Here is a 14,656-nt window from a genome sequence, read left to right as displayed (position 1 = left end):
CCTAATAAATATCTTTAAAATGGGGATTTTAAAATCATTTTATAATTAGTTCTAATGCTCCTCATCTTGCCTTCAAACAAATATTGATATATTAAGTTCAGGATTTCTGATATCCACATACATTCTATTTTTTTTAACAACACCATTTTAACTTTTATTGTACACAGTGTTCTGTCTGCATGCATGCCAGCACGCCAGAAGAGGGCACCAGGTCTCATGGCTGTTAGCCACCATGTGGTTGTTGGGAATCGAACTCAGGACCTCTGGAAGAGCAGCCAGTGCCCTTAACCTCTGAGCCATCTCCCCAGCACCATTCTCATATTTTTTTTTTTTAGGTATGCAGAACCCAACATATAAGCTTTCTAGGATTCACAAGAAATGATCTGTGTGGCCCGTGTAGTGGAAAATAGACCCAGAGGATTAAAAAAAAAAATCCCCGTGGTCATGTGTCAAGCTGCCATTTGCGGCTGTGGGAAGAGCTCTGTTTTCTACAGAGGGTGAGAGTCGTTTTCTTCCTTCCCACAAAGATGTACGTCAAACACTCCCAAGTGTTCTGTATAGGACACCTTGCGGTGCTTTGGCCTGTGTGGTTTAACTTCCACATATTGTCACAAGCTGTCATTGGCGACTACAGAAGCTTGGTGTAACCACTGGTTTGATCTGGATATACAACAACCTGGGATAGAACAAGGGGCACAAGTGGTAAACAAACACTTTGCACACTTTTATCTCACTTCTCAAGCATGTTGAAATTCTGATGGGAAGAACCTGGAAAGGACTCAGCTCATAAACAAATACAAATAATAATAATAAAAACCCACACAAATCAAATGGTGCAAAAAAATCTTTTTAATCTAAAAACTCATTTCCCAGGGCTAATTAATAGCCAAGCCCTACCAATTTTATCAGTTTCTTTCACTAACAAGAGTCAGCATTTTCTTCAAAGTGAGATAATATATTTTGGTAAACCTAAGTTAGGACATGATGCTGCAAGCAGTTCAAGGGGGGTAAAAATAGCTGTATTATTTTTCTTTGGTATAACCAAAAGGAGATCCAAAAGTTAGCAGATGTTGACATTTCAAGTGACAAACGGTCACGAGGAAGTTTAAAGTCTGGTGTTAAAACAATACTCTCTGTAAAGGGAAAGCTCCGCCCACAGCTCTACAGTGCACGTTTTCTGAATTAATTCCGAAAATATTTCATTTACTAAGCAGGCAACAATACCAGCAGCATCACTCACTACCCTACCCTCCTCTCAGAGACCCTGCTCTTCTGGGCTCTCTCGCCCATTCTACTACCCCGTCACCTCAGCTGGTGGAGGGCTTGGCTGCAACTCGAGGGAATTCATGTAAAAAACAAAACAAAACAAAACAAAACAAAAAGCATCCACCCATGCTTCTAACATCAGGCTAGAAGTGTGTGCAGTTGGCACAAGACACGGCCTCAACACTTCTACTTGGGTTATTTTTACAAAAGAAGGAGCAGGAGGAAGGAGCAGCCAAGGCAGCCACAGCAGCGGCAGCAGCAGCAACAGCAATAGCAAAGCCCCTCCCCCGGAAAAGTACCTGAACCAATGAGTTACTTAGCCATTTCCCAGCCTCCCCCTGGCTTCCATGAGTTCCACGTTTAGAACCAGCCCCACTGCCTCTTAGAAGTAACAGCTTCGAATCTCTCCTCAGTGAACTTACTCATTCCCATACCCATAATGCTTTGAAAGCCGTTACCATCATCTCCATGGACGTTCTACCTTAGCTCTGACTCTTTCTCTTATTTCTATACATAATGTTAGTGTGTGTACGTGTTAGAATGAAGTGTTCAAAATGCACATATCCACACACCCGGCATTTTTGAGAAAAATAAACAAACGACAAAAATCTTCCCCAGGAAGCACTTTCAGAAGTTGAAGCTTCTACTTGCTTTTTAAGCCACGTGGCGAGTGAGTCCTAAATGACCCGCAAGGCCGAGACCTCCCCAACACCAATGCTGAGTGGGGTCCCCATAAGCCAGGAAAAGGCCACAGAGACTTCCGAGAGTGGTACACTTCCCTCCAACCTCACTCAAGAGAGGCAGGTTCTGACCCTAACTCTTCAGTACGCCCACAATGCTCTGAGAGACCTTTGCCCTCTGCCCTTCCTATTCCATCCACAGAGCTGGACTCCTCCCTACACAGCAGGCTGTCCCTGTCCACCTTCTGCCCCTCCAGTCTGTCCAGAGAGCATCCCCTGGCAGCATCCAGGGTCCTGTGCGGTTTGTTGTCTGCTGGCTCGGCAGGTTCCCCCTCTCCCTCGGAGATGACGGTCATCGGGCTGCTCTGGATGCGGTTCCGCATGCTGTACCTGCTGCTGGCCGCAGAGGGTGGCGTCCGGCTGCGGCTGTAGCGAGCGCCTGAAAAGGACAGACTCCGAGGCATCAGGCCTTCGTTCTTGGCCCACTCCTCCGGGGCCCTCCTGTTTTTGTTAGGGGAGCAGCTAGACGGGCTGTCTGGGACGTCTGGCGCAGGCTCCGACCTGGATCTCTGGAATCGGGGGTCGGTGGACTTGAGCATCTCCGCAGCTGACATGCGAGCGCTGGTGTCCGAGCGACTCCCCTTCTTTAGCAGCAGAGCTTTGAAGTTGTCGCTGCTGGTGGCGCTCTTTTTCATGCTTCTCTGAATGGAGCCGACTTGCTTCGGAGAGGCCAGGCTAGGGGCAGCACCTGTGGGGGTCACTGGCGGGGAGGGAGAGTGATTTCGGGCGTGATCATCTTCTGAGTCTTTCCGGCCAAGGACTTTCCTTTTGGATCTACAATAAAACAAAATTGAGATTGAAAGTCAATCCTTAGCAACCCTTACGGCAATCACCAGTCATCTTCCTGTCACACCTTGTGCAAGTCACAGACAGACAGACAGACAGACACACACACACACACACACACACACACACACACACACTCGAACCATTAAAGAGGAGCCCAAGAGCTCCTCTGATATTATTTGCCACCGATCAGGGCACCAGATGCTCCCACCCCCACGAAGTGTGCCGAAAGTATTTTTGTTCAATAGTTCCGCACAATGGTCAACATGAGCAGCGAATGAAGTAAGACCAGCTTCAGATTTTTGGAGCTGGCAAAGGGTTTGCAAAGGGTCTAGTCTAATCGTGGATTAAAAAAGAAACTGAAGTCTAGACAACGATCATTCCCCCCCCACACACACACACACTGACGTACTTAGTACAACTCAGGTCTCAAGGGACCTTCTTCACGTGTAACTACACATCTCTGCCGCTTACACTGCCGCCGGAGCAACTCTGCCTTCCTGGTCTTCTAGACACCAGCCTGTTTTGATTTGCTTTTAAATGGTCAGAGGGTGCTGAGACACAAAAGGCCACAGCCATACTCTCTGAAATTTAGGGCCTTTAATTGTAGATGATAGAGCTAAAAGAGATGGCGAGACTTAAAAAACAAACAAACAAACAATGACTGCTATTTCTCAGGGGGCAGCCGCCTCCAACAAAATGAGTTAAATTTAAACTTCTGTTGCCTGTGCATTCTGTGCGTGTGTGTGTTGTGTTTTTAAAGATGATGGCTATAACCAGCATTTAAATAGTTAACAATGGCTTAAAGTCTAATTGCTCCAATAAATATTAAAGTTTCACATCTCAACTGGAGTTCCACACTTTCCATCTGGCCTTCAATCTGAAGAGAATTGATTTGCATGATAAAACTGGAAAGCTACGCTCCAGTTTGGGGAGTCTTTATATGACATTATGAATAGAGGTGCTGAAGGACACTAATGGAAAGTTCTAGGTGTCCCAGGCTTCAGGTGGACTTTGATTACATCGGCTAATTCGCTATTAATCTCGACAACAGAAACCGGCATATAACTGAGCTCTCTCTTTTCAGTCCACCCCTGAGGCTACTTGGCCTTTAATTTTGTCCCATGTGTGCAGAGAATCATACAAAACGGGCTGGTTTCTGTATCTGTCATAGATGGCACTGTCCCCGAAGCAGAAGCCACACATTCTCCAAAATAAAATTTAGAAGGGACCTTTGGGATATTTTTAGGAAAAAAATCTGCAGTAATTTGGGCTCCACAACAGTTGGAGTTCCTTGAGACCGGGTATTTGGTACACACAGCTACTTGGCAACACACATCCCTGCGGCTTGTGATTATAAATACAGATTCCTATATATTTAGAAACCCAGTGCATTCCATCCTAGATGAAAGACATTAGGTCTCAGAAGAATTTCCTAACAGTTAAGTTCCAATTGGTTTCAATTAATTCAGAAGATATTTGTCGAGGGTTTATTATGTGCCCAGCACGGCTACAGTTAGAAGCATCTGCGCAAACCACTACAAATGCCACTTAATTGGCTCTCGGAAGATGCGTTCCTCATCTCCCTGTTTCAAGAAAGAACTGGGTAGCTGGCTCCCTTTTTATTTCTAATGAGATCAAAGAAAGCAGAGAAGCAACGGTAAAGTGGTCTTTAGGGGCGTTTAGAACAACACCACAGCCGAGAGACAAAAATGAAACCAAGAAAAGATAGACATGTGTATAATTCTTTGTCAACTCAACTTTATAACCCAAACCCCAGCTTGCTTCCCTGCTCTTCTGCACTGCACAGAGTTCCAGGGAAGGGTGGGACGCTCTACTGCATGCATGCAACAACCTTTTCATTTAAGCTCTCGGGAGCTGTGCTGGCACGGGCTATTTACCCAGAGAATCAAACGATTCTATAGGGTAGTTCGTCTCCAAAGGAAAATAGGGACCATCCCTCAGGTCAAAACAAAGTCTTGACAGAACAGAAACATTACAAGAGTTATCAGAAACCCTGGTAGTAAGGACATCTAAGCTGCAAGAGCATTCCCTTCCATAGCATTAAAGTGCTTGTACATATTCGATGTTAGCATTTGCTAGCATGATGCTATGCAGAGACTATGTTGTATGGAGACCAGCATCGTAATAAACGAGGCTGCAGTGTGCACTCAGTTTACACTCATCGGTAACCATTTAAACACGGGTAACAATTCCCTTTGACAACTGACTGAGTGTGCTTCTTTTAAAAGCCAGCAGGTGGCGCTAGGAGTATATAGTAACTAAAGAGGTTTGTTGTTTTGTTTTGTTTTGTTGCTCCTGCAAAAGAACCATTACCCCTTGAAAGACTCTGGAGTGCTGGGTCCTGCATCAGGACCAGCAAAGCTCTGGGATGTGGAAGGAGCAAGTGGAAAGACTGTTAGATCTAGATGTGATGGACGACTTTAGGGAAACAGCATTTTCCAGACACAACAGGGCAGACCTACAAATGAACTTAGTCTATATAAAACGTGCATAAACTCTAGCTGGACAAAATCCCAGCACATAAGAGGGCAAGTGGGCACAAAGTCACACACCTATTAAGAAGCTATTCACAAATGATAGCTGCTGGGAGAAAAAAAGTCAGTTTTCTTCAATGTAGTGATACTGGGTATATCAACCACACGCCAGGGCAGCTCACGTGGCTCTAAAAAATTTTTTTTGAGAGAGAAAATATGAAAGTTGGCCAAGGGCAGATCTGGGAGGAATTGGGAAGAAAGAAAGAAAGAAAGAAAAGGAAAGGAAAGAAAAGAAACACATTCTTGACAAAATATTGAAGGAGCCAGAAAAGAAAGCACTATGAAATTATGGGTTTTCTAAAACAAACAAAGAATGATAAATAAATTGACTATAGCATTTTTAGGAACATGGCTCTGTAGAACTAGTCTGTGTACCCTAAGTTCCCAGAATGCAGTATTCTTAACCCTAGTCCAGAGCCAAATCTTGTAAGTAAACACTGGGTCACATGACTGACACACTAGGTGTCTTGCCAGCCACAGCTGTGTCTACCAGGACGTAACACACTGTCCACAATGCCATCATAGAAATCAATGAAACAAAGTAAAACAGAAATCGGACTTGAAATCAAAGTATATAAGAAAGACACCTACAAATGAGTAGAGTTGAATGCCTGGTTGACAAAGGAAAACCTCAGGACAACAAAGGCGCCGTCTGGAAAGAGGAAATTAGTATATTAATTAAAGTCTGGGATACCTGTGAATGGCTGCAAACAGGTCCTCTGTGGTCCTGGGCTTAGTGGGGGTCATCACACCATCACTCCCTTCTTCCTTAGCGAAGTCCCCGGCGTCCGAGGGAGCAGCAGCTGTGTTGGGCTCCAGCGGCCCAGCTAGAGAGAAGAGAGATGGGCAAACACAAGATCTCACGACTGGCACTTGAGTCCTTGGCGGGGCTCTGCAATTCGCTGCTTCCCTGCCATTCCTGACGTGAGAGCCGGGTGGGTCTGCAGTTTGAGTTTTCACAGAAAGAGGGAGACACAACACTCAACTGACAGAGTCAGGGCTCAGTCTTTGCTGCAACAGACTTTGGACTAAGTTGCTCTTAAATTTTGTTAGAATGTTTCTTTGTAGCGCTTCTGCAGAGAGATTACTCCTGCTACGAGGAACCCAGCCTGCTGCAAGCGCGCGCACACACACACACACACACACACACACACACACACACACACAGCCCTTTAACAATTTCATGAAGCAGCTCGGTGTGTCAGAAGCCCACACAGTGCTGGCTTTTGCCTATTTCTGGGCTGCTTCACCTGGCTCCTCTGAGTGTTGAGCAGCCCTACTTGGCTCAGCCCCAGAGCGGCAGAGGAGAGAGCAGCCAGGCTTACCTTCTCTGTCCTGTTGAGACAGGCAGCTCTCCGCATTGCCCTCATCGTCCACGCTGCTCTTGGCTGACTCTTCCTGTGTGGGTCCCAGTGAGGCACTGGGCTGGACCATGGGGGCATTGGTTTCCACACTGCCAGGGGACAAGGACCCTGCAGCTCCTCTTTCCAGAACCGGACTGCTGGGGGTGGGGGCCGTAGCATGAGAACCAGCTCGGGATGCTGGGCTAGCTTTCTCCTCTTGGCTCTGCACAGCCTCCCCCTCTGCCCTGGTAGGGCTGGGCACGCCTGGGAAGGCTTCGCTCCCGTTCTCTGTGGGCTCCGCTGTGAAATCTCTCTGCGGAGGTGGTACCACCAGGAACAGTTTGGGCTTCTTGGAGATGGGAGGTGGCTTCCTGCTGGGTGAAGAGTCTGGGAGCAGAGTGGTCCGGAGGCTGGGCCCCGCACACGGAGCTCCATCACTGCGGCTCAGAAGGCCACCACGCTCGGTTGCACTGTCATGGTCACCCTGACTCTGGCTCTTGGCAGGCGTCGGGAGCGAGCTCGTCACAGAGGCAGGCTGGCTTTCACTCTCCATTTCATTTATGCTATTTCGGGATTTGAGGAGAGCAGATGGCTTTAAGTGATACTGTGGAGCAGTCGGAGTTCGTTGTTCCTGAGCTGATGGTTCAGAAAACGGGGCTGCCTCGGCGCCTGAGTTCTTTCTCACTGGCCTCAAGTGCACCATCTGCAACGCTTCCGTGGTGATCAGGGGCATGGGGGGTCGGCAGCCTTCCTCCTTGTTGGCAGGCCGCCGGAGAGCCTCCCTGGAGGATTCCGACTGGCTAGAGGTTTTGAAAAAAGGCCTGTTGTCTTTCATGAATTTGGGGTCCAGGGGTGGGGCGGGAGGGGGTTCCGACGAGGGCAAGAAAGGTGGTGGAGGTGCTGGCAAAGGAGGTGAGGATCTTGGAAGTGGGGGGCTAAGAACTGTGGGGGGAGGAGAAAGGCACCTGTCAGTGGGGGAGCAGAAGGGAACAAGGGCTTCTGGAGGTGGAGGGGGGAACACCGGAGAGGGAGGCAGAGGAGAGCCCTCTGAGCAATCTGCTAGGGGAGGAGGCGGTGGAAGGAAAGAGGACTTGTCTGCCAGACCGGGAGAAGGCAGAGGGGGGAGTGGAGGAGGAGGAGCAGGGGGCGAGGCTAGGGCTGAATCCAGTTTCTTCATGGTGCCACTTCCTTCAGTAGAAGTATTAGAAGAGAGAGAAGTGGACGAGGAAGAGATGGACATGGAGGAGATCAGAGACGACTTCCTTTCTGGTACCTTGGGCTTGGCCTTCCCCTTCCCATTTGCTGGTGACATTGACTTTAAAAACACAGGCACAGGGGTGAGTGCTGTGGGTGTATTCGACTGGCTGGAATACCCACTGGATGGGGAGGTGACTCTCTGGGACTTCTCTGGTGAGGTGATCTTTGGTTTAACGGAGCCACCAGGCACTTGGGGCAGTGGGACTCTGGAGCCCTCTTGGATGTGACCGACGGGCCCATTTCCAGTTGGCGCCTCCCTGCTAGCTGAGCAGTGGCCTGAGGGGTTCCCTGGATCTTCCGGCAAGTTTGTGTAGTCAATGTAGTAGCCCCAAGGGTCTGTGTACTCCGACTTGACGCTGCTTGTGTCGCTCTGCGACGGCGTTGCCCCGCATAGGGCGTACACGTTGGGAGCCGTGGTGGAGGTCATGCTGCTCCCCTCGCTGACAACGCTCTGGCTTCGGGACCGAGGAAGCCAGGCTTCCTCGCAGTCGCTGCTGGGGCTCTGGGAAGGGGAGCTGCTGCCTTTGCCAGCCAGGCTTTGCTGCAGCGAGTGCTGGAGCGAGGCGATGAGGCTCTCATTGAGCACCTGCCCATTTGACTGACTGTTCTTCTTAGGAACCCTCCGCAGGGAGTCTGTCCGGGATGGGGGCGGAGGGGGTTTCTTTGCTTTCTTCAGAGAGATGTTTCTGGAAAGGGATTTATCCTGGGGATGGGCCTGATCCCCTTGGCTTCTCGGAGCCCTGCCATCAAAAACATTGACCATGCTGTGCCTGGGGTTCCCAAAGCCGTCACTGATACCGTACGAGTTCCCAGTCTCGTGTCCAGCATCACTGGGAGTGGTCATATAGTAACTGTCGTGGTCCTCGGAATACAGGGACCTGGCATCCTCCTTGACAGATGTTTGGTCCAAACTGCAGCTGCTCATGTTACTCGTGGGAGTAGAGCAACTAGGTGTGGCCAGGTGTGGCTTCAGAGGGGATGCCCGCCCATTGCTGGAGGCTTTACAGTCCCAGGGCTCAGAGCCGCCATGCCCCCTGTCCCCCGAATAACTAGACTCGCTCTTGCCATCCACGTCTGGGGGGTGGGCAGGAAAGCTCAGGCTGTTTCTACAATGATAGGGTATGGCTTGAGACCCATTCTCCCGATTTGCTGGAACATTTAGTGAGCCCCCTGAATCGCAGAGGGCTAACAGTGTGGTAGCACTGGGGGCAGAAGAATGAACGATATGGCTCTCACTCCAGTGGTGACTGGGGGACAGGTGGTCATCTTTCAGAGAACATCGGGGCGCCGGGCGGTCTCTGGGTTTTATCTTTGAGTATGTGGATGAGCCAGGCGTTCTGCTGTCCAGCTGCCCGGCACTCTGGGCAGTGTGAATAACAATGACCTCTGAAGAGGACAGCAGTGTGGCGTTGGGGATGACGCTGGTGGAGTAGGCTGCGTGAGGTGAAACCACACAGGCTGGGCTTGCGATGTTTTCGCTCTCCAAGAATGTCAGTTGCTGCGATTTGGGCCGCGAAAGCATTCCAGACCGCGAGGCACCTCCCAAATGTGCAAAGTTTTCATGTCCCCGTGAGCTACCCCCCTGGTAGGGAGAAGTGTCGTCCATATCGCCAGCAGAGCCCAGGGCACCCATCCTTGCCTCCAGCGAATAGGAGCTCGCTCTCGCGCCAGAACGTGGGAGGCTGTGGAAATCAGCATCGCTATGGAGGCGAGAGGGGAAGACAATACCGGCCGAGTCGCTCAGCACAGACATGTTGCCAGAGGAGCCCGAGAGGTGGCTCATCTGGGCAGCTATGCCTAGCCCTTTGTGGGCCCTGATCCTCCTCATCGATGGCGGGATGACTTTCACATCTTCGGTCTGACAGCTGGAGTCCCTGGTTTCCGAGCACTGCCCCATAGACCGATAGCTATCAAGCCTTCCTAGTGTGGAGTAGTGGTCTGAGGTGTACTGCGAATGACCACTACCATCATCATCGTGGCCAGTGACTGATGCTGGAGCTAAAGCAGAAAGTGGCCTGTTATCTGAAAAGAGAAAGCCATAGGTTACTATCATCTGTAACCCTCAGTACCCTCTGATTCTGTTGTAATCAAACAAAAAGAACACCATCGACAGCAAAACCCCACAGCCTTTTCTATTTGATTTGGTACCCAGTTGAGTTTAACTATTCCCGGTGTCTCCAAACCATTACCATCAAGTTCGCGTATTTTTATTTTTAATCAGCCCTGTAAATCATCCTATAACATGACTGATGCACGTAGCATTCTTGTGTGCTCCTTTTGAGACCATGGTTACTGAGTACTGATGTGGAATGTCCTTCTGTACATGTGTTGCTTTTACTGGTTGATGAATAAAGCTGTCTTGGCCAGGCAGGAAATCTGAACAGAGATATACTGAGGGAGTAGACAGAGTCAAGGAGATGCCATGTAGCTGAGGAAGGCGACAGACTCCAGGACCTTACCTGGTAAGCCACAGCCTCATGGCGATACACAGATTAATAGAAATGGGTTAATTTAGGTTGTAAGAGTTACTTAATAAGAAGCCTGAGCTAATAAGACAAGCAGTGTTGGAATTAATAGAGTTTCTGTGTGGTTATTCGGGTCTGGGCGGCTAGGCGAGAATGAGCAGTCTCCGTTTATAGAGTACTGTGGAAGATTTTCTTTTCAAATAAGTGGCTTCTGCAGAGTGTGGTGGTGCACACCTATAATCCCAATCCTGAGGAGGTAGAGGCAGATGATCTTGAGTTCCAGGCCAGTCTGAGCTATACAGTGAGTGATACCTTATCCCCATAAACAACAGGACCTAAGGAGAGAGGTCAGGAAGTAAGTGCTTGTCACCCAAACATGAGGATCTGACTTCAATCCCCAGAAACATTCACAACAGCCGAGCATGGTGGGTAGCCACCCCGGCTAGGGAGGTGGAGTCAGGTGATCCCAGAACCTACTGGGAAACCACTCCAGCCTATTTGGTAAATTCCAGACCAGTGACTGACCCTGTCTCAAAAAGCAAAGTGGATAGATCCATTAGCCTCCACATGCACAGACGTCTGCACGGGCACTGGCCCCCACACATACCCACACGCCATATCACAAACACATTCACACATCCACACCCGAAACAACAAAACTGCCCCCCTCCCATAACTATTAGTAAACACTAAGTGACGGCGCAAAGCGCAGCATCCAATAAATAGAGCGGTCAGAGAGTGGGGCCATAGAGAAACTATTCAAATGATACTGGTCTGAACCCAGTGTTAATTACATTGATTCTCCATGTCAGAAGGAAGTCCTCAGAGAAAGAAAACTGATTTACGGGCCCATCTGTGTTTCAGGCATGTCATTATCCATCTTAGCCATTATCCTCTGTCTGTTGGTGACATTCAAAATTCAACAGCAATCTGTTGTGTTCTAGTTGGGGGAAGAGCTAAGGAACCGATCCAGGGAACATTTCCTCAAATTAGGGATATTTATTTCTCAGAGTTTACAACCAACCAGAGAGTAGTATGTTCAAAAGAAAAGGAAAGAAACACAAGAAGGGATGAGACAAGAAGGGAGTGGACGGTAAAAACTGTAACTGTAAACAAGCAGATGTCAAGCCACACAGGGAGAAACAGAGCTTAAAAACGAAGAATCACAAAGCCAAGACGTATCCAAAACACACTAGGAATGAAATCCTTAAAACTGGTGGCAAGACCATGGCTTCATAGTTTTTTCCCATCAATATGAAATATGGATGGGAAGAACAAACGGATATAATATATATAAAATAATTCTATCGGATTGTAAAATATGAAAACTCTTAGCATGCTATTCACATATATTATGACATCATCTTGGGAATTAAGGGTCATAGGTCATAGGAAAGGGGAAATGAGAACAGGGGGAGCTTTAGGTGGGGAGGGGGAAAGGATAAAAAGCACTAAGAATGCCGGGTGATGGTGGCGCACGCCTTTAATCCCAGCACTCGGGAGGCAGAGGCAGGCGGATCTCTGTGAGTTCGAGACCAGCCTGGTCTACAGAGCTAGTGCCAGGACAGGCTCCAAAGCCACAGAGAAACCCTGTCTCGAAAAACCAAAAAAAAAAAAAAAAAACACACTAAGAATGTTTGAAAAAGTCATAGGGAATCAAAGTTTACATTTCCCTAAAACTGTACATAACATTTATGTGTTGCGCACATGGGTTTAATGGAGTTGGATACGTTCACAACACTTGGGGTGATAACGCTCTCCCAAGAAGATACAGACTAGGTCTAACAAAAATCTCAGGACCAGGCATGAGAAGCCTTTTAAGTTGTTGGTCAAGGGAGTCCGAGTGACTCCCCAAACAATAAAGGGAGGGCATTGCTGCTGCCCTCAGTTTCCTCCCAGAAGTGGAAGGTAAGTTCCTATTGCTGAAGACACCACAAACTTTGGACATAGGACTTGGAGGCACGGAACTGAAAGCCTCCTTTAGGATGAGCCTTCATAGTAATGGAATATGCTACGCAAGCCGCCCAGGGGAAGAGCCATCAGCAGTCCTCCCCGGCTGTAGGACTTAACAAACTACAGCATTAGCGAGCATGGCAAGACATCCCCAGAATGCAATAGCAGCACTTATATCTAAGCGGGAACCAACAGCTGTTTAATCCAGTGGTTCTCAACTGTCCTAATGATGCGACCCTTTAATACGGTCCTTGATATCGTGGTGACCCCGCAACCATAAAATTATTTTCATTGTTACTTCATAACTGTTTGCTACTGTGATGAATCATAGTGTAAAACCCGGTACTTTCCGAGAGTTTTAGGCAACGCCTGTGAAAGAAGAGCCAGTTGACTCTCAGAGGGGTCACAACCCACACGTTGAGGACCGCTGATTTAATTGGTCCTAAGGGCTACTCAACGGGAAGGAGCTGAGGCCTGATACTGTAAACCTTCGGCTATCCAGGTCTGGGAAAGGTTTTACCCAAGAACCTACTACTTCCACATCTCTAAACCAATGTCATTCCTAACGAAATTCAAAATGCTTCTCCTTACGGTCGCAGGTAAGTGTCGCTCCTAGGAAAGAAGCTTCTTCTGTAGCAGGTCTGACAGGTCTACAGAAACCCACACCCGGCCAAAGTGCAGAGAACAATTAACTGTGGGGTGCCCAGCCCCAGCTGATAGCACAACCTGTATACGCAAGGCTCGGGAACATCGAGGAAAAGGGAGGGCAAAGGTTGTAGAGCCAGAGGACCAGGAAGTCTGCTTCATGGTAATATCTTCTATCTATATACATAAGGGAAGGGTCAACAATGAAATCTCAGTACTATGGACTGCCTAAGAAAGATGCAAACGATGACAACAGGACCGACATGACATTGTAGGTGGGGGAAATCTCAAGTGGCCCATCTCTAGAGGAAGAGCTACAGGCAATTAATGCCTTCTGAGGGAGAGAGGGAGGGAGGGAGACAGAGAGGGAGACAGAATGTGAGAGAGAGAGAGAGAGAGAGAGAGAGAGAGAGAGAGAGAGAGAGAACACCTGAGTGGTTATCCAACATGAAGCGGTCAGTCCTAAAAACACACAGAAGAGCAACAGTAATGAACTCAGCAGGGTGTATTAACATTCATAAGTGTGTGTGTACACAAACATATATACACGTATACATATAAATATATATGAAATCATGAATTTGTAATGGGGTTATGGGAGGGGGGAATAGTGTATATACAGTATACATATGAAAAAGAAAAAGAATAATGAAAAAGATCATTTTTTTTTCTGCTCCAATCAAATGGAAAGCAACATGTTAAAGGCCAGCAGATAGGCTTTTGACATAAATACTAAAGGTATCAAGACCCAGGCTTTGCTGAGCACTGCTGGCTACCTTCAGAAGGACAGGGGTTGGGATTCCTAAGAATTCCCCCTGCCCACAAAACATAACCATCATGGTGTGTGTGTGTGTGTGTGTGTGTGTGTGTGTGTGTGTGCACGCTCATCAATCTCAGAGATGTCACAGTACAAAGAAGACTCCCTAGCAAAAATCCCTTTCCTTCACTGTGACAATGGAGACTCATTTTACACCTGTGTTGCTAGCAGAGATGACCTGTCACCTTTCTCTACCCCGGGTATTCACTGAAAACAGACAGACACACACACATGTACATAAAGGTGTCTCTCAGCAAGAGCGCAATGGCCCTGACTCGGCCTCATCAACATCAGACCCTGGGAATGAGCCTATAATAGTTAACAAATAATATGTGGCCCCTACATGCTCACCATGTGATGCTTAGTCAACAGGAGGTTCATGAGGATGCTGGGAAAGGAGCTGTTCTTGCAAAGACTGATGGACTAACTAGAACTACAGTGGTGTGGCGAGGTTGGGATGTTGCCGGTCCAAAGGCTGCTTACCCTATTCTGAACAAGCTTTAGACCCATCAACAGTCATTCCTTGCCTGCCTCTGTGTTGGAGCTAACACCCTGTGACTAACTGATAAAAACCTTTTGGGATCTATTAAATTAGCAGACCACTAACTTCCACCAACCCAAAGCTAAGAGTTTCATGAAGATAGCAAATAAGGCCTATAGAAAAGCTTCTTTTACTTTGCTTTAACCACCGCAGCAGGAGGCTGGCTTGTGTAGGTACAGTTAAAGTTCTGAACATTCAAGGATATCTCAACTCCGTTCCATAACAGCCCCTTTTCTTTAATACCATGGAAGTCACCTGGAGATACAGTTTGGGAACAGAATTCTT

At 48.0% G+C, this 14,656-nt stretch overlaps 1 protein-coding gene across 5 annotated transcripts in view; it reads right to left on the bottom strand.

The window, feature by feature from the left end:
• Positions 1-831: 831 nt before the first annotated feature.
• Positions 832-14,656, bottom strand: part of Nhsl1 (NHS like 1) — a 223,494-nt gene continuing 209,669 nt past the window's right edge. For all 5 annotated transcript variants that reach the window (XM_050159448.1, XM_050159450.1, XM_050159449.1 and 2 more), the window contains 3 exons: positions 6,676-9,972; positions 6,045-6,177; positions 832-2,780 (listed from right to left, as the gene is read on the bottom strand). In XM_050159448.1, coding sequence (XP_050015405.1) covers positions 2,054-2,780; positions 6,045-6,177; positions 6,676-9,972 — 4,157 coding nt within the window. In that variant the 3' untranslated portion in view covers positions 832-2,053. The remainder of the gene's footprint in view (positions 2,781-6,044; positions 6,178-6,675; positions 9,973-14,656) is intronic.

This window comes from Alexandromys fortis, unplaced genomic scaffold (genome assembly GCF_014885135.2).
Source record: "Alexandromys fortis isolate MF-2015 unplaced genomic scaffold, M_Fortis_MF-2015_v1.1 scaffold_107, whole genome shotgun sequence".
Lineage (NCBI taxonomy): Eukaryota > Metazoa > Chordata > Mammalia > Rodentia > Cricetidae > Alexandromys > Alexandromys fortis.
The sequence above is the reverse complement of the archived record's forward strand: the minus strand, read 5'-3'. Positions and strand labels throughout refer to the sequence as shown.